We start from the raw sequence: 20151 nt of genomic DNA, 5'->3' as shown, positions 1-20151 counted from the left end.
CTTCCCACAGTCTAAAGGGATGCATGTTATGTTAATTGGCTGTAGGTATGGATGTGATCATGAAGGCTTGTGTGTCTCTCTGTGTAAGCCCTGTAGGCTGGTGACCTGTGCAGGGTGTAACCTACCTTATGCAAAGCACCAGCCCAGACAGGCACCAGTCCCTTCCACAGCGTTAAGAAAATAGATCAAATCAACAAGTTCTGGTTTCATAAAAACGGTCAAAGTAACAAGGTTCATTAATTTATTTAACACATTCTCAATTTACACTTTATACACATATAAAGAAAGTAAAATGCTTCTTGAAAACACTGAAGGCTAAGATACAGGCAAAAGTGAACTTAAGACATGATGTATATCTATTTATAAATACATGAAAGTATTGCAAGACTTATCAATTCCATTTAAAACTGCAGAATTAGATTCACATATTAGGCATACCGTAGATACATGCAGTCAGTGAACTCGTCAATGAAACACAGTTACAGTCTCAGAAAAATTTGCACAAATTAAAATATCCTATGTAAACATATAGTATACAGATGCTTTAGGGGCTTATATCTTGAGGTTAACAGTAAATGATAAAACATCGTTAAGCACAACACGTAAACATTTGAAGATCTGCTGTCATGTTGTTATCCTGCAGCGCTAAACCCTTTAATTTAACACTCTGGATGCTAACATCTGTTAAAATATATATCAATCAATCTGTATCAATACTGTGCCAAACAACAGCTTGAGAACTTTTTAGACAGAAGCTGTCTATAGCATACACATATATATATGCTCACATATATGCTAACATACACAACAGTTCCTGTCAACAGCAATCAAGCTATAGCTACTAGTGCAAGATTAGCACATGTTTAAACATGCCGGAATGATGTCCGACATACAGCAGAAGTTGTGCTGATTCAGAATGAAGAAGTTGCCTTAAACTCTAAAAAAAAATCTACTTTTACTGCTGTCATGTCAAAATATATTGTAACTATGCTTAGTGGCGTATAACAGTTGCAGAGCATGCCCTAAATAAAGGTGCAAAGTCACTGTTCTGCATGTCTGACGGACACTCTGAGGGTTGCTCTCAGGAAGTGCTGCTTCTCTTTCTGGTCCTTGGTCTCCTCTTCATAGTTTCTTCTTCTTGGTCGCTTTCACAATTCCTCTGACAAGACCAACACATCCCAGTTAGGAAACAGTTGTAACATAGTTACTGTTTGTGGTGATTGTGACAATTGTGAGTCTCCACAACTGGAGACAGCTCAAAGACTCTAAGCATTCTTTTACATATCTCTCTCTATTTTTTTTTTTTTTTTTTTTTTTTTTAGCTCCAGCAGCATATAGCAGGATAAAACTGTGCTTGCTACACTGCAACACTGTGGAACACAATGTCTGTTGTAAATAGGGTTGCCAACTCCCTGAAAAATAAATAAGGGACACCTCGTGGCCAGGGCCGGGCGACCCAGTTGTCTTCACCCTTCCCAGTGTGGTGAATTTTCTAGCTCTTTTTTTGTGTGTGAAATTATTTTTTTAACCCTTTGACTTGAATTTGATTTAAGTAGATGTGTATTCTTTGTGATATGAACACATGTGAAACAAATGATCATTTAGCCATTTATTTTTAGCTCAAAATGACAACATTAACACAATAAAACAGGTCTCCTTCTTAAACAGAAGCCTGTCATGCTTAACTTTTGAGAATATAAGTAAATCTTTCTTTAAAAGAACTCTGTCCTGCTTAACTTAAAATAATAGAAAACAATAGAAAGAAAAACATTCTTGTAACAGTGCACATTTAGTGCATTTAGTACAATCGGCTTCAGTTGAAATATTATTTCAGCTTTTCTAATGCTAATCAGCTGCTCCTGTTTGTAAACCCGCTTGTTCCCATGATTACGCATCTTAACTCATCATCATTATTCATCTATGTATTACTTTTATGTATTAGTCATCTATTTGTTGTAATCATCTATCCTTGCAGTTGTTTATTACACAAAATAAATTATATTATCACACTTCTGGCCACATAGCGCTGATATTCATTGCACATGCCCATATTAACTTTTTCCAGCCAGGTGTTTTCCTTTTCCCATTCTTCCCTTTCTCTGAGGGGAACAAACATTGCTGCTCTAATGCTGGGCTCACACTGTGCGGTTTTAGGCCCATTTTGAGCCGATTTTTGACCGATTTTGGCCTTCATCGTGCATCGTGTAGTATACGTGGGGTAACGAGAAGTGATTAACACCTCACGACCAGCTCCCGATCATCAATCGCTCGTGAGGGTCTCATCACAGCCGCTCACACTGCTCGCGCGCAAACACGTAAACGTTGGTGTAAAAGACGGCGCAGCACGGCTGTGCAGCGTGTGATCTGGACACAAGTGATGGAGGCACAACTTGTAGAACTTTGGAAAGCTCATCCGAGCCTTTTCGATGTGGCATCACAAAATTATCACGACCACAACAACCGTGAAAACAGTTGGATTTACATTGCTGCTCAATCACAGCTGCCTGATCATGTTTTTCATTAGCAATTTAGCAAAGTTGATGGTGGTGGTGTGTCTGTGTGAGTGAAAGACTGAGAGAGAGAGAGCGCGACAGATTTTCTGTTATAACCTTCGTGTTATGGAGGCACAGTGTGAGCACTCAGGTCGCATCAGAGCATCGGGCGGTATAGTGTGAGACCTGCATCGTGACCTACCAACTTCTAACCCCTGCGAGTCAATCGTGCAGTTTGAGCAGGAGCTGAATAACGTGACTGAAAAAATCGCACAGTGTTTGCCCAGCTTTAGGTGTACTGTCGTCCGAGACTTGCACCGCAGTGTCAGCGTTTGTTTCCCTGTTGGCCATGCTTGTTGTTGTGGTCATCTGTTGTCTTCCGGTATTTTCTCCGTAAGCGACCTTTCCTCGACCAATGAGATGAGCGGTAATCTGAATTGTCATACTCGAATTGTCATAAGTGTGCTGTCAGCTCATTGGTCACAAAGCAGGAGAGGGGCTGGGAATTATGTTTTCAAACAAAGCGTTAATTCCATTAAAAGTTATAGACTACTTTTGATTCTCACTGTATTACGGGACAAAGTGCGTCCCTTATTAGCTCAATACGGGACGTGTACTTTTGTTTCTAAATACGGGACGATTCCGTTTTTTAAGGGACGGTTGGCAACCCTAGTTGTAAAGATACTCCCAGAGAAATAGTTAGACATCTACATCTGTAAATGCTGTGGAAATAGTGTACAATAAAAGAAACTCATCACCACATTAGTAAGTGCACCTGCTTATTAAGTAAATATCTAATCAGCCAGCCACATGGCAGTATGGTGCAATGCATTTTGGCATGTAGACATGCTCAAGACGACCTGCTGAAGTTCAACAGGAGCATCAGAATGGGGAAGAAAGGTCATTTAAGTGATGTTGAATGTAGTATGATTGTTGTTACCAGAGAACTAGTCTGAGTATTTCAGAAACTGCTGAGATTCTTCCTGCACAACCATCTCTAGGAATTACAGAGAATGGCCAGAAAAAAAATGTTTCCTATTGACCAGGAAACATAGACTCGCCAAAATTGTACAACAGAAGATTGAAATATCATTGCCCATTGTTAAGTCCAGATTTCTGCTGCGACATTCAGATAGTAGAATCAGAATTTAGAGTAAAGAACATGAAAGCACAGATCCATGCATGCACGGATTTATCAGTTTAGGCTGGTAGTTTAATGATGTAGGGATAACTTTTTTGCACAATTTAGTTTCAAATGTGCATCGTTTAAAAAAAAACCAAAAAAAAAACCCACAGCCCGCTTTATTATTGTTGCTGATCATGTCCATCTCCACAGAGTACCCATCTCCTCATGGCTGCCATGTCACAAAGGTCAAATCATCCTAAACTACCTTTATGAACTTAATGACTTCATTGTACTCAAATGCCCTCCACAATCACCAGATCTCAGTCCAATAGAGCACCTTTGGAATGTAGTGGAACGGGAGATTCACATCATGGATCTGCAGCCAATAAATCTGCAGCAAGTGTGTGATGCAATCACGTCGACATGGACCAAAACCTTTCTGAATCTCTGCCATCAAGAATTAAGGCAGTCCAGAAGTCAAAAGGGTTTAATCTGGCACTAACAAGATGTACCCAATAAAGTATCTGGGGAATGTATTTGCAAAGTTAAACTAACCAGCTGTTGGTTGAAGCAATATAAATGAGAGCAGCTCAATGTGTGTCAGTTTAATGTAAACCATTGCACGGCAACCTACCCCGTCCTCCTCAGGCAGCTTCTCATTCTTATGGTTCTTCATGATTCGTGTTAGGTGGTTGCACAGAGCCACAATTCTGAATGACAGCTATTGAAACCGACAAAAGTAAAAAGAAATGGGTTACAAAGCAAGACATGTGCAATTTTTTTTAATGCAATCTTCCTTTAAGTAATAGTCCAAGTTGGTACCAAGGCTGCATTTTACCTTCCACCTGCGTCGAGCATACTGTCTCTTGAAGTTCTCCAAGTTGACCACTGATAGTCTCTTCACCAAGGCCTGTCTGGGGTTCAGAGGCTGCAGAAACACAGTGAGATGTCAGAAAGCAGAACTGTCCCTCACGTCAGCTGTGCGCATGTGCTTGTCTAATATAATCAGCTATACCATGAAGACATTTCAGATCATGAATGACAGAAATTTAAAAAAAAAAAGAAAAAAAAAAGAGTCATAATTTCTAATTAAGATTTATTTCATGGTTGACAAAAGTGTAAAATGTCAGCGCACAAAGACAAAAGAGTGCTGAGTGTTCAGACGCTAATACTGGCAAAGGAAGTGAGAAATTTTTAGATAGATAAGATCTTATCATAGATGTTGTTTTTATGGTTAGCGCAAAAACATCTCAAAGAAAGAAATAGAAAATACTTTTGAAATAAATAACTCAACCTTCAGCAATAGAGCACATTAAAATCCATAAAAAAGATCCTTTCTTTTAAAACACTATCATTTACAAATGGAGTATTAAATAGGATTAATTATTATTTCAATAAAAAAGAAAATTGCAATTAAAAAAAACTTAGATCAGTCAATAAAAAAACATTTGAACTTATCGTTCACTCCACTGAGAGAACCATTGCACAGTACATTTGTTTCATTTAGTTTTACTAAATCAGCTAAAATAATCTGCTAAATGCTCAGGCAGAAAACACCAAATTAATAAATAAACGTAGTTTAATAAATCCATGTGTCACAAAAATAAATAAATAAATAAATAAAATAAAATATTGTGCCACTTATCCCAGTTAAAGGACTAATCATGTTTGCTGCTGTACCTGCTGTTAAGATCAATACTTGTCTGTCATTTAAAAAGCATTCCAGAGCCAGTAAGAAATTAAAGCTCAGCTTATCTTTGGCCTACTAAAGAAAAAAGGCAGGCCGACTCTGTCAAAAGTCAACAAAAGAGATGTCAACGCTCGGGGCAGCAGTCCATGAGCAGAGGCAAAACCCCCTCTCTCTAGTCACCTGGGGGTTAGGGTTCAATGGGGGTTTCTGTAGGAACCTGAGGCATTCCAAACTACCTAAGAGATATAATCTCTCCGGAATGATTTAGGTCTGCCTTACGGTCTCCTCCCAGAATGTAGATATTTGTTTAAAATAATGGCAAAACCTAATGCACTAAGATTTCTATAATTGATAATGTCCATCCATTTTCTTCATTCAGTTCAGGGGACTGGAATCTATCCCAGCAGAAGCGGGGTATACTCTGGACAGGTCATCAGCCTGTTGCAAGGCTAACACTGAGAGAGAGACAACTATTAACGCTCACAGTGGCACCTTCAGCCAGTTTAGAATTACATGTACATGTGCATGTATTTGGACTGTGGGACGAACCTGGAGGGTACTCACGGAGGGAGAGGGAGAACATGCAGAAAATAGTGTTTATAATGTGTGTTTATGTTTGTTTAACCTTCGGACAAAGCCAGGCTAGCTTTATTAACTGATATAACCATCTTCTCCTTTAACTCTTTATCTTTTTTGTTTAAACAATAAAGAAAATCTACAAATAAATAAAATTTAAAGAGTGCAATTTAAAAAAAAAAAGAAAGAAAGAAAGAAAAATTGTTGACTCTTAGAAGATTTTTCAATGGTTTATGTCAGCCAGACTCAGTGAGGGGCTGTTCAGCCTCAGAGCAGACTTCTCCTTCACAAGTCAGATGCAGCAGGTCCTCCATTGCTTTCTTTACATGTGTGCTCAGACTTCTGTTATGGATGCTACCACTGGTTCCCTCAGGATGCAAAGAGCCCATCAGATCCTGGAGCCACTGGAGCTCAGAGTTCAGCTCCTGCCTCAGAGCATCCAGTTGGCCCTGCCTGTGGTTGTACCTCTTGCTGATGCTCTCCAGACAAACATCTACTGCCTTCATGTCTTCTTGCACCAGCTTCCTGGTGGCCTCCACTTTGCGAAACTCGTGGCAGGCTTGCGAGAGCTGTTTCTTTGCGGTGTCCCGCTCCTCCTTGTACCAAGCTTCCTTGTCATTGTGAATGGAGAGCAGTGCTTCTATGTCACCCTGCAGGGTGCGGTAAGCTTCCGCCACCTCGGACAATCCCGTCTCCATTAATCCGATGTCTTCCAATACATGGGCAAAACGCTCAAAGTTGGCATATGTGTTGTTTTGGGACATGCTGGAGTGCGACTGGATAGTGTACTCTTTAAGTAGTTTTGTCTTCAACTGCTTTGCTTTCTTCTCAGAGGCAGCGCTGTCCTCCTCCATGTGGCCGCAGGACTTCAGACAGAAGGGTAGGGGTGGGGGAGGGAGACTGAGTGAGAGGATGTCTTATTGTTGCATCTCGAAAACACGTATAGCAGTGAAAAATCCCAGCAGACGTGGCACTGGAGGATTAGTGTGTGACCCCAGAGCGAAAGCCACGGCTGATAAGGGGTGCCAAAAAACAGCAAACATTCCTGGTGAGCGTGTAAGGTTTCCTGGATCCATGCTTGCATCAAAACAGGATGAGGACTTCACAGCAAAACACCACTCACATGCATTTCATCAGCCTGAGTGGGAGGTAGACGGCTTCACCACAGCACAATGTTAAGTTTCCATTCCATTAAAATACAATTAGCGAGATATTGCAAGAGTCAGACCACTGACTTTGTAGACAAAAGGAATATTGCAGATGGCGTGAAGATGGATGAGATGAGTGTGAGATGTGAAGGGAAAAACAAAAATTCCCAAACAGGAACAATATACATACTTTAACTGTGGGACAGTATGGAAACATCTATCCAGGACAAGTACACAGTTAGTGGGAGTGAACACTGGAAAAAAAAAAAAAAAGATCCTGCTACCCCGTATGTTACCTTTGACATTAGCTGCAATAGATTTTACTCCTCGTAGAAGGGGGGGCAGGGGGGAATGAAGTGCTGACAACAGTCACAGATTATACAAACCATGCAACACTACTGCATAAATCATGTCCATACCTTAATCCAAGGATGATTCAGTGCATCTTCTATTGTCATCCGTTTTCTAAAAGAGAAAATGCAGCTGTGTAAATATGCCAGAACAACTCCATCAGACAGGGCACGTAGGTCAGTCGTGCAGCAGACGGTGACTCTAAGGATTACAGCGAGACCAAACTTCCACAGAAATATTCAGTTTCCCGAAGGTGCACGTAAACACTTAAATGGAAACACATGTCAGAAAGTAAGAAGAGGATCACATTTTACAAAGAAAGTGTTTTTGCAACATTTTGTAATAGTTTTCTTTTCTGGTTTTATATATCACACCGTGCAGCAGAAATATATCCTTACTGGCTGGCTGGCTGTTTATTCTCATGTGGGTCAGGAGTGCACTTCATTAGGATTTTATAAAGCATAGCCCCGCCTGGTACTGGGCTTTGTAATGAAATTTCAAACCTGACCTTTGGCCTTGACCTATTTGTTAGTAACCTAATTTCTTTCTTCTTCTTTTTTCCTCTTTTACCTCGTTTCCTTTTCCAGGAGCCCTCTGATAAAGTTCTTGGCCAGCTCACTGGTACTGCTGAAGAACTCTTCATCAAATTCGTAGTTCACCGCTGAGATGTTTGCTAACGTTTCCTGCTTTGTGTCACCGAGGAAAGGTGACGCGCCGCTCAAACTGAAACAACAGCACAAACGTTTGCATGCGTGACTCAGTCGATAATCGTAGATACATTAAAATTCCCGGACGTTGTGAATCTCAACTTACAGTATATATGTGATGACGCCGATGCTCCTGCAAAAAAAGGCGCAAGATTAATCCAAAGTTATGCACTGCAACCTGTTGTGCAGATGTCAGCAGAGTCAGAGGTAATTAAAAGCTCTTACCACATGTCTGCTTCCAAGCCCAGTTGCTCATAGTTGACTATCTCTGGAGCTGAAAATAGACAACACACACTCAACATCACAAACAGCGTCTGGCCAAACATCAAGCATCTCATTAAAATCGTCAAGCTCAATAAAAAAGAAAAAAGAAAAGAAAGAAAAACTTACCAACAAATTCAGGGGTGCCAAAAATGTTTTTGAAATCCGTCCCATCTTGTATTTTGTGTGCTAGTCCAAAGTCTATTATTTTGATGCGGGGTAAGGTGGCATCCCTGTCCAGCAGCATTATGTTTTCAGGCTGCACCAATGCAAATAAAGAAACAAAGCATGTATGTCAGCACATTTCCACTAATAGCAAGGCTCAGTAATACAGACAAAAGCAACAAGTTACCTGGAGAAATCCTCCTTTTGTGGAAGCATTAGAGAAAAACAATTAATCACGCTAATTAGTGTAAAGGTGTGTCAGTGTGAACTGAAAATCAAGGCTTCAGGCATGAATGACTCAAACACCTAGTGCGTTGTTATTTTGCGTACCTAATCCACCTTCAGTTATCAACACAAAAGCATCATCAGTGAAGAGGACTCACAATGAGCCATTCTTACATTTCTACTGTTATATGCTCACCAGATTCATATGGGGCATAAAGGGAACAACAACAAAAAAGGAACACTATCACCCAGTTCTGCATTCAATTAGTAAGATGTGGCCTCTTGTGGAAACTTGTCAAAGGGGCTCCCTGTTTCCCAGCGCTGCCCTTTGGCTCTGTGCAATATAATAGGCCTGCAAATCAAGAACCATTCACATTGACTTTGAAGGGTTATGGTGCTGGGGTTGGCTTGTGTTTATTTAGCTGTTCTGAAGCTTTATTTTAATCAAAAAGGGGGATAAGAATTTCTCAAGTAAAATTCCAAGTCAAAATGGGGTTAAACAGGAGGGTTAATGGGTGTTATAGCTGACTGATCTGATGAAAATAGACCTTGGGAACGTAGATGCACAGCTAGAAAAAAAATCAGACAGGATAGCGACTTTCAGATAGAAACGTGGGCGATACAGCTCTGAAACTAAAGAGATAACTTTGAAGTGTCGGTATCTGAGAGTTTGGATGGTGGCCACAAACAACAGGAAGGATGTGTGAATCAGAATAGCAGAACTGTGCAGTACGTACATTAAACACCTGCTATAGATAGATAGATACATATACATAAGGTCTTTATGGCATTGCTTGTGCGTAGTAATACAGTTGCTATGGAGGTAAAGAGTTTAACTGTTTCACAGAAAACAAATGCAGTTTAAGATGCGCAGCACAGGAGAAGCACGTTTACCTTTAGATCAAAATGTGCAATCTTCTTGGAGTGGAGGTACTGCACTCCATGTAGGACCTGCTTGATAAACTGAGTGGCCTCCTCCTCACTGAGGCTCTCCTTTTGAGCTAAGAAGTCAAACAGCTCTCCTCCAGAGACCCTGCAATACGCACAAACACACACAAACTGACACTCGGTGACTGTGGGCTCAGACAATCTGGAGCAAGCCCTTGCTAGCATTTTTATCTAAAGTGTGTTCTCAGGAAATTTGATGCACAAGCCCTGGATGCCTGAGATATGTTTGTCTGTGGTGCCAACTTGCTTCTGTTTTTAGTCCATTTGCCCTACTTATGGGCCAATGTATTTTTCCATAAACATAACTGAAAAAATGGTATGAAACCTTGGCCCATAAGCACAATGTTCTCTACCATTCATACAGAGAAAATGAGAATGAAGGACAGTGCGTTATTCTGCAGCCATTAGTCATATTTTTTGTTTGAGTTTTTCAATTAGTCCTAATCAGGCCTGCCATGTTTCTCGGCACTCAGCGACCCCAGACGGGGGCCCTTTTTGGCCTCTTTTCAGCACAAGCATTATTGACTTTGCAAGAGACATTTGGTTCTTTCTGGCAGACATGATCAGGGGCAAATGGTTTTCAGCAAACACAGCTTCAACAAACAGAAATAAACTCACAGATGAGTGGACTTTTGCAGTTTTACAGTATTCCTGCCAAACATTCAAAAGACTGCACTGACATAACTTTTCAATCCCAATAAAACACATTTTATGTTATGCAGGCTCTTATCTATTGTACATAGATGTTTGGAGTTTTCAAGAAGTAAAGCATGATAAAACTTTATTGTTGTGACTGTGTGGATATTGCAATGCATTGCAGAATCTTGTGGTGACTCACAGTTCGAGGATAAGCACAACATCTGTCCGGTTCTCGTAAACATCGTGGAGCGCTACAATGTTGGGATGCTGGAGCTGCTGCAGGATGTCCACTTCCCTCGCAATCTCCTCTCTTTTCACACCCCGTCTGCTGGCCCCGCTCAGGCGCTTCTTGATGAACTTGGCCGCGTACTTATTGCCTGTGCTCTTCTCTATGCATCGCTTGACAATCGCAAACTGCCCACTGCAGACAAAAGAGAAGCAATCACCACAAAAAGTGCCAAGAGAGCATACAGAGCACGGGAAAAGCAGTAACATCCTGCATCTTGGTGGAGGATGTGATCTCTGAACACTCTTCTTGTTACACCCATTATCATTCAACGTGACAACTGATTTACGTGCATCAGGATTTGTAGTATCTACCATCTTTTTTTTTTTTTTTTTTTTTTTTTTTTAAAGGAATAGAACTAATAACATTCTTTGCATTTAGCCACAGGATATTGGTGAGGAAGCTCTGGTACACAGATGACTGAAAAATTGCGGTATGGTCCATCACTTCCTGTTTCCTGGCGAGACAATGAGACAATCTGGTGGTGCTGAGAGAGCCTCTGTCCTCCTACTCCTTTTAACTTCCTGTCAAGTTTAGTGGAGCAAGCTCAAGTGTTTACTCCACTGAAAGAAAAGCAAATCACAACAGAGGTGTGTCTTTGACAATATTGTTCAGTGAATCATTGCGTTCTTGTTTTGAATGTTAGTTAGAAGTGATAGTCAGACATGAGCTTACGACATCTTTAATGGCATCTTATTATTAATGAGCTTCAGTACTGACTCCAGTTGGTGGAATATATTCCTTTGATTTCACTCATCCCTAACATAAATCATAACACTCATAACTTGCCTACTGACAGATTGAACAAGAAATATGAGACCATTTTCCATATGAGGGGAATTTCTGTGGCTTTAATATCAGACCAGCACTTGAGTAAGCTTGCTGTCATACTACTGCTGCTTTGTTGTTTCCTGTTGCTGGGGGATGACCTGCCCACCCTATTGTGAACACAAGCTTCTCATCCTTCTGCGTGATGCCACAACGACATACAAGGGCTTATGTGGTGACAGAACTGGCAAGAGTTTTACTGAATAGGAGGGAATGGCTGGGTAAAACACATTAAAGCTTGAGGACCGAAGAATTTTCATGTTTGAAGCACAGACACATTGTGACAATGTGGAGGGAAAAATTCCCAAAGAGGGGGAAAGACAATAATTGGCAGGCATTTCATGAATTTTGGACATAACTGTCCACACAGAAATTCCAGAGTGGCTGTGAGAGGCTGTCCAATCTGTGTCTAGAGGGCTAAGAATAGCCAGACTGAAACAGAGTCTTGCTTTACCTGCCACATTTCTTCTGCTGTTGGTGAGTGAGAGCCCCCGCTTGAACTGCAGGAGTGGAAAAGAAAGAAGGGCAGAAAGGAGGTGTGCAAGGAAGATCTGTACACCCACAACACACTACAGTTCACACTTGTATTTTCAGGGTGTTTACAATGTGCACCCAGAAACAAATTAAGGGATTAAATCCTATCTTTGTGGTTTTAAACCAGCTACTGACTCTGTAACCCTACATCGGTGCGAGATGGTTGAGCCAGTTTTCATGTTTTTGTGGCACGCCCTGTCCGGTGCTCTGTGATCACACCTGCTGTTACATTGACTATGCTAAGCCTCTTATGAAACATGCTCAAAAATAACAATGTAAAATTATGTAAATGCGGGACCACATAAACCCAGACTTTCAATTACAACCTCAATGAAGAGATTAAGTCTAAAACCTTTAAACAAATATGACGCAGTCTGATACAGCAGCACTTCAACAAAAAAACTGAACATCTCTGATACACAAGGGGGAAAAAAAACAAGCGTATGAGTTTCTTTAAAGTGCTGCAGTGCTTGATGCAAGGGGATTTGCACTGAACTACATGTGGTTGTTTCACCTGTGCGTCTAATAAGACAAGGGAATCTTTAACTTTAGATTGATTTGATGCATTTCCTATAGCTTTCAGGTTCTGGAAACACATTAAAAGCCTAAAGTCCTTGAAGTTATTATTGAGATCATTTAATTCATGTGTGAACATGTCCCAGCAGAGACTGCAGGGGGGGAAAAGAGAGAGTGGGGAAACATACGTTAAGGCAATAATCCACAAAGAATCCCACGCACATTCCTTAAAAGGAAAATAAAAAGAGAGCGGGTGGAGTGATAAAGCACAGCTTCATGGAATCTCAAATCCTCTCTCTGCCTGATCTATTTCCCTTCCCTTAGGCAGTATCATTAGAAGACATAGCATACATTTTCACTGCTATGAAGATGACACCCAGCTCTATCTGTCCATGAAGCCAGATAACACACACCAATTAGTTAAACTGCAGGAATGTCTTAAAGACATAAAGACCTGGATGGCCGCTAACTTTCTGCTTCTTAATTCAGATAAAACTGAGGTTATTGTACTCGGCCCTGAAAATCTTAGAAATATGGTATCTAATCAGATTCTTACTCTGGATGGCATTACCTTGGCCTCCAGTAACGCGGTGAGGAACCTTGGAGTCATTTTTGACCAGGACATGTCCTTCAACGCACATATTAAACAAATATGTAAGACTGCTTTCTTCCATTTGCGCAACATCTCTAAAATTAGAAATATCCTGTCTCAGAGTGACGCTGAAAAACTAGTTCATGCATTTATTACTTCCAGGCTGGACTACTGTAATTCATTATTATCAGGATGTCCAAAAAACTCACTGAAAAGCCTTCAGCTAATCCAAAATGCTGCAGCAAGAGTCCTGACAGGGACTAGAAAGAGAGAGCATATTTCTCCTGTTTTGGCTTCCCTTCATTGGCTTCCTGTTAAATCCAGAATTGAATTCAAAATCCTGCTCCTCACATACAAGGTCTTAAATAATCAGGCCCCATCTTATCTTAATGACCTTGTAGTACCATATCACCCTATTAGAGCGCTCCGCTCTCGCTCTGCAGGCCTACTTGTTGTTCCTAGAGTATTTAAAAGTAGAATGGGAGGGAGAGCCTTCAGTTTTCAGGCCCCTCTTCTGTGGAACCAGCTTCCAGTTTGGATTCGGGAGACAGACACTATCTCTACTTTTAAGATTAGGCTTAAAACTTTCCTTTTTTCTAAAGCATATAGTTAGGGCTGGACCAGGTGACCCTGAATCCTCCCTTTGTTATGCTGCAATAGATGTAGGCTGCCGGGGGATTCCCATGATGCATTGAGTTTTTCCTTTCCAGTCACCTTTCTCACTCACTATGTATTAATAGACCTCTCTGCATTGAATCATATCTGTTATTAACCTCTGTCTCTCTTCCACAGCATGTCTTTATCCTGTCTTCCTTCTCTCACCCCAACCGGTCGCAGCAGATGGCCGCCCCTCCCTGAGCCTGGTTCTGCCGGAGGTTTCTTCCTGTTAAAAGGGAGTTTTTCCTTCCCACTGTCGCCAAAGTGCTTGCTCATAGGGGGTCATATGATTGTTGGGTTTTTCTCTGTATCTATGAAGCGCCTTGAGGCGACTCTTGTTGTGATTTGGCGCTATATAAATAAAATTGAATTGAATTGAATTGAATAATGTGTTAACTGAAGAGGTGGGGAAGTCACTCAGTGAATTCCACTTGCAAAAACATCCATCAATTACCCCAAGGGGAGGAACTGATCCATCACTGGGGCATGAGCAGTCCCCTTGATTTGCCTGATAACTAATGGCAAATAGAAAAAGCCCTTGAGATGATAGTTGTAGTTCATGTGTGAAAAAGCACCCAACACAAATGTCAGCAGAGGGGCTTTACTCCAGCATTGCTACGAAGTGCAGAGTAACAGCGGAAAGAGATGCTGGGGGAGGTGGTATTCCACAAAAGGCCAGGCGTGCCGTCTGTCTTAGCCCTAAGCCGGCCAGCGGGGCTGAAAGTGCCATCTCTCCGCAGAATTTCCACTTCCAACAGCTGAAGGTCATTAGCCACAGCCAAGGTTGAAGGAATGCTCCGACAAGTGGTGCCAACCCAATATTTAAACATGTTTCTCAACTGAGCAACCACCAGGATGACGAAGAGCGCCAGATTCGCTGTTGACCCAGAAAGCTGTTCCTAACCAGGCAACTAATCAAATGCCATTGAGGGCTGCCGGGATGCAGCTCCAACTTTTAAAATTCTACCGGTGCTTGAAAACCCAATTTGTCTCCCACATTTTCTGCTTTTTACGCTGTAAGTGAAATCTTTCCGCATTTAAGCCCTAAAGTAATCTCTAGATTCCCACTGGTATTTAAGTCCAGCCACACACGCACACACCAGCATCTGTGAGGCATTAGTGTTGTTTGTAATGGGACAATTTCTGTCAGTATTGGAACTCTGGGGGATGTCCAAAAGGTCAACATGGAGGTCCTTCAGTTAGGCTGCAGCAAATAAACTCCCTTCTCTCTTTATTTCCCCAACTTACACAACAGCAGGAATGTTTCGAAGCTATAGAGACAGAGAAATTCTAGTACTTTTTGGTAATCTGAAACAGCTGTGTGCCTGCCCTGTGGGCTCTTTTCACTTCAACGCATTTATTGTTCGAGCACCGCAACCTAAAATTTGCATCACTGCCCTCTGGATATTCCATAAAGAAAACTTGTAAAATGGTTAGTCCGAATCATTTTCTCCTAAATGAACCCACATAGATACTGGAAAAATATTTTGCATATCAGGAAGATGCTCCTGCAGTGTTTACAGATTGGAGAGCAAAAACTCTGTGAACCTGTGTTAATGGACAGATGAGTTTTCACCTCAATGTCAACTTAAGCAGTGACAAACATGCTGCTGTTCCTGTCAGTATAACTAATGTTTAAATATCCATCTCACCGTCAAGACAGAGTATAGGTGTCTTGTGAGTTTCTGCAGGTATTTTGTAAGAAGCCACACATTAACAAACTGACCAGATTCAATTTAAGGCATCGTTAGAGTCATACAGTTCACCCTGGGATCACGTCACTCGCTGTACCTTTCATACATAGCAATAAAGACACGGTGGTGCTAGACGAAAAGTCAAGGGATTACCATTAGAAGTCAACATGAAAGCATTCAGGAAGTCAGAGTGAAACCATGGTGTAAAGTAAATTCAGCATTCAAATTTTGGGGAAAGTCTGCATGTTTTTTTTGGGGGGGGGGGGGGGGGGGGGGGCGGGTTTAACAGATGGTAGTTTCTTGACACTGACTCACTACGCACTACTTATCTACTAAAAGCTATCAGTTGTTATGAGCCAACAAGGACACAAGCTCACTTGTAAACAGGGTCCAGCATCTCAGATGAAGACCTTTTTCTCAGCCTTACCTTGATGCTCAGTTACAGCTCACCGCTTCCTGTTAAAGGCATCTTTTGGTTCGGACTTTAACACTTTGTACTGTATGATGTCATAAGTGTCATCAGTCGAATGGAAAGAAAGGTACACTTGTCACAGCATGCCCCGCATGTCAAAGGGCTGACAGGTTTACCCAAAACTCTGTGTCATTAGTGGAAACAGTCACTCAGTACTGCTTTTCGGGGCTGTGAGACATTGAAACCTGTCAACATGATTAATTCAATTTCCAGAAATGGTGCAACAGTACCACAGCACAGGACATCTCAAATACGTCACACAGTTTTTGCCTCCTTCCGCCAAATTTCCCCACACTCTTAAAGGACAATTGAGTAACAGTTCCACTGAGGTATGTGAGTGGAGGGCTCTGAACCCGTGAGGCTGTCAAAACTGTGAGTGGGCTAAAACACGTCCCCCGAGGCTCACCAGAAAACTGTGAGTGTGAGTGAAAAGTCTTTTGCAGAAAGATAAAATGTAACAGGTTTGGTTACTCAGAAAGCTAACCAGGGCTTTTAACCACAGTAGCTTAAAGGGTCACATATTTTCAACATGCTGATGTTAAACATGCACTCAGCCCACAGCAGAGTCCCCTTTGCTTTTCAGGCAAAGGTTTTCTCATGAAAACCAGCTCAGCTTTGAGCAACACATTCCCATGTCTGCCATGTCTTGCAGGGGTTTAAAGGGTATTTCAGCTTTTTTTTTTTTATATAAGTTTTTAAAAGTCTTTTAAAGGAATTTCTTAGGTTTATTTATTAGGTTACTTGATGTAACCTAATAAATCATCTACTAGTCTGTGGTGATATGAGCAGCTTTTGAGTTGCCTCTGTGCAAACAGCCGTGTTTGTTTTGCCTTCTTGCTCTTTGCATGTCTGTGGAAAATCCCTCCAATGTTACAACTTCATGTGCAATTATCAATGACAGTACTTTTTTTTGTTTTAAACGGTGCTTACAATCTATTTACTTTGCAAACTACGTAAAGTATTAGATAATTTATTCATTTTATTGATCAGCTAACTGTTCGTGAATCATTATTTTTAACCATCAGACGTGAGTGCTTTACTCAAAGCCTGATTACTGTAAAAATATTTCATATTTATACATTTGAACTTTTCATGCTACACGAGGCCTTTGCTGAAAAGTCTTCCTCTTCTGTTTTTTGTTTGGGTTATTTTTTTTATAGTTTTGAAGGAGTCATTTCAACAGCAGGTCTGGATCAGGGTGTGTCAAAGCAGCTATGTCCCAACCAAGACTGGGACACAGTGCATATTGGGATTAATGGTGAAAGGCTACAGGTCAGATGCTTTGCTTTTACACCCGCTCAATCTGTTATCGAGTGGTGCACATGCCCAAGCTGTCCTTCCGTGCAAAATTGGCGTAGCTTCCTCAATCCATATTGTAATCTACCAACTTCCTGTAACTTATTTCCTCAGTTTCCTTCACGTCTGCTCTTTACGGGGTTTATTCGCAGCACTTCGACACCCTGGTCCACCGCCCCACAGTCAGACCATGCAAAGCAAATCGCTCACAATTCATTTGCGTTCCTGGACTGACAAATCTGACCCCCAAACAGGGCTGTTTTCTTTTCTTCGAGTGCGTTTAGCTTTGGTACGTTATCTCTAGCTGTAAAATTCAGCCCACTTTAACCCAACGACACTCCCCAGTTCAAGCTTAGACAGGCCAGCTGTTTGCATACCTACATACACAGGACCACCACCGGATCAAGCACTTGCAAGGGAAACTGACTCACCCTCTGACTCACACAAACTGTGAAGGATCATCTTCTAAGAGGTGGGGATCAAATAACCTCTCATTGACATCCTTCATAAAAACTAATCGTGAACAAATCCTCACCTTCCCAGTGTTTCTCCAATTTCATAAAAATCCTCCACGTTCTCTTGCTTGAATACCGCCATGCCGGGCGTCCTCATTGATGTAGCTCCTTAATATGTAAAACAGATATGTAAAACAGCCTCTTCGATATGCTCCAGTAATGCCAGTTGTTGTGCCTCCCCAGGAGTACTCTTCCTGCACACAAAGATGAGTTGGTTTGTGAGCGCAGTGATGAAAATGTTTACTACAAGTTGCAGCTTGCTGTAAGGTATTCGTTTACTGAATTAGAGCTACTTTCACCTTGCTCTTGGGAAAGCCTTAACACCGTAACACAGCACAGAAAAAAGGGTCCTCTTTGTTCTTCACTAGTATTACAGGCTTTAAACTACAACTTGCACAACAGCGTCTGAGCAGCATAACAGTGTATAATGAGGATTACAAATGAAAAGAACATTTCTGGCTAATTAGGGCAGGGCATCTGTTGTGAAACATTATGTCTGGTTAAAAAGGTTGAGAATGGCAGTTACACAGGCTTTGTAAATATCAGAACATGGCCATTGTGACAATTGTGAATAAGGATTTAGAGATAAAATGTAACTGTGCAGCATGGGAGTGAACACGTATGTGTACACAAAGAGATAGAGAAAAAAAAAAAGATGTTCACAAGCTGAATTACCACAAACTTCCTCTCTGGCAAGTTTCATGAGTTTTTCGCAAGTGTATCAACAAAACTGGCTGCAGTTAAAAACACCGGGTCTTACCTTCAGTCAGCTGCAGAGCTGATGATAAAGGTGCATCAGTGTCCACGTCTCCTACAGTTGGTCTCCTCGTCTCATAGCTGCAGCTGGGGCCAGAAAACAGCTCCTCCGGGGTGGATGGCTGCTGTTTTCTGTCACCGGTGGTATCACCATCAGGCTTTTGTGTGCGCGTAAAGTCCCTCCCTCTGATGGCTCTATTATGAAACTGCAGCGCGAGCGTGGCAGGCTGTCAGTAAAGATAGCTCGGATAACTGCTCGGTGCGTCCTAACAGACGTGTCTGAATGAGCATTTGAATTAGGAAATTCACATCAACACATTCAGCCAGCAAATTGTTTATTGAACTAATATTACAAACTTTTTTTTTGCATCATTAGGTGAAACAGGCTAACAATGAGCAAGATGAGAGATATGCATACAAAAAGGTGAAGTGCTGATATGATATTCGGAAGTCATACTACCAATAAAATTGTGCAATACAATTCTGGGAAAAGCAACACAGAAAAGAAACAAAGTAAAGTTAAAAAAGAGAAGACTTTTAAATGTAGCTTATTCTGTGAGGGGGGGGGGGCACTAGCCTTAAAAGAGAAACTGAGTAAACATAAAATCTTACTGTATGAGCCTTCTGACAATGTGTGGACATTTATATATTAAAAAAAGCAAGTTTAACTGTAAACCAATCAAGATCTTTGTGAGAGACCTGCTCTCACAAAGGAAGAAATACAACTATATGCTTCTTTTTCATTTGATTATCAAAATATTTTTTTGTTGTTGTTGCCATTTGTTCATTGGATCAGGTGAACAGTGGGGATGGGATCAGCTGACAAAGCTGCAACTGACAGCAGATCTCTTGTTTCTGTAAACACCTCAAGACAATCTAAAACTAAAACTCGAGCAGGGTGTAAACAACACATCAGTGCACAAAATCCCATTTAAGGAGACTGAAAAGTTTCACTTAACAGCTGATTGATCAAATATAAACAGCGTTTGAAGCTTGGAATATCAGCTTTCCTCCACGCTGCTGTAAGAAACAGGAGATCCCAGTGAAGAGGAAACTTTAAAGTACCCGATTATGAAAATGGAAGAGATATTTGGCAATACGGTGAAAAGCTTCCCTCATATATTTAACATCATATTTCCATTTTTTTTTTCTTTTAATACAACAATCATCATGACTTTACAGCCACTTCAAGTGCAGTCAAACTGCGAGTAGGGTACCTGTGAGCCGAGCGTAAATACCAGGTAAACCAATGTCACACTGCCACACTGAGGACAACAAATGCAATTACAATCAGCATTTACACCAGCGGCTCAGAAAAATCTCAAATAAAAACAAATTGCGCACAAGGAAACTGGACCATTTAAACATGTAACACAAACACAGAAAAACCAAGAGCATGCAAAAACTGAGTAACCCACAACAGCGTGAATGGATTAACCGATCCTGCCAATACCAGATACTCAACTGATTAAATCCAGTGCAATACAGTTTGGACTTTCTAGACATGTCTTTGTGAGAACGTGAACAGTTCCTAAACTACTTTAAACAACACGAATAGCAAAATCGATAGCCAATAAAAACCTCCCAAATAAAAATGAACTGATAATGCTTAAAAAACAGACAATACTGGCTCACGTTAGTTTGATGGCTTATAGAAAGTGCACTGCTGCTCAGCAA

General features: G+C 41.1%; 1 protein-coding gene across 2 annotated transcripts; it reads right to left on the bottom strand.

Annotated features, from left to right (window-relative positions):
* Positions 1–456: 456 nt before the first annotated feature.
* Positions 457–18596, bottom strand: dapk2b (death-associated protein kinase 2b). 2 transcript variants are annotated; one of them, XM_085359236.1, is made up of 12 exons: positions 18479–18596; positions 17739–17912; positions 10528–10749; positions 9636–9774; positions 8481–8610; positions 8316–8364; positions 8197–8223; positions 7954–8106; positions 7452–7497; positions 4457–4546; positions 4253–4339; positions 457–1159 (listed from the first exon to the last, which is right to left on the bottom strand). In XM_085359236.1, the coding sequence occupies exons 2-12, from the start codon at positions 17813–17815 to the stop codon at positions 1082–1084; spliced, it is 1098 nt and encodes a 365-aa protein (XP_085215362.1). In that variant the 5' UTR covers positions 17816–17912; positions 18479–18596; the 3' UTR covers positions 457–1081. The 2 variants fall into 2 exon arrangements, with proteins under 2 accessions (XP_085215362.1, XP_085215363.1); XM_085359237.1 differs by lacking the exons at positions 457–1159; positions 4253–4339; positions 4457–4546 and adding an exon at positions 5168–6750.
* Between the last annotated feature and the right edge of the window lie 1555 nt (positions 18597–20151).

The sequence above is a fragment of the Diplotaxodon limnothrissa genome, linkage group LG7 (genome assembly GCF_057381915.1).
Source record: "Diplotaxodon limnothrissa isolate DT_005_m linkage group LG7, D_limnothrissa_male_GT1.1, whole genome shotgun sequence".
NCBI classification, from domain to species: domain Eukaryota; kingdom Metazoa; phylum Chordata; class Actinopteri; order Cichliformes; family Cichlidae; genus Diplotaxodon; species Diplotaxodon limnothrissa.
Note: the sequence above shows the minus strand (reverse complement) of the source record. Positions and strands in the feature narration are given on the sequence as shown.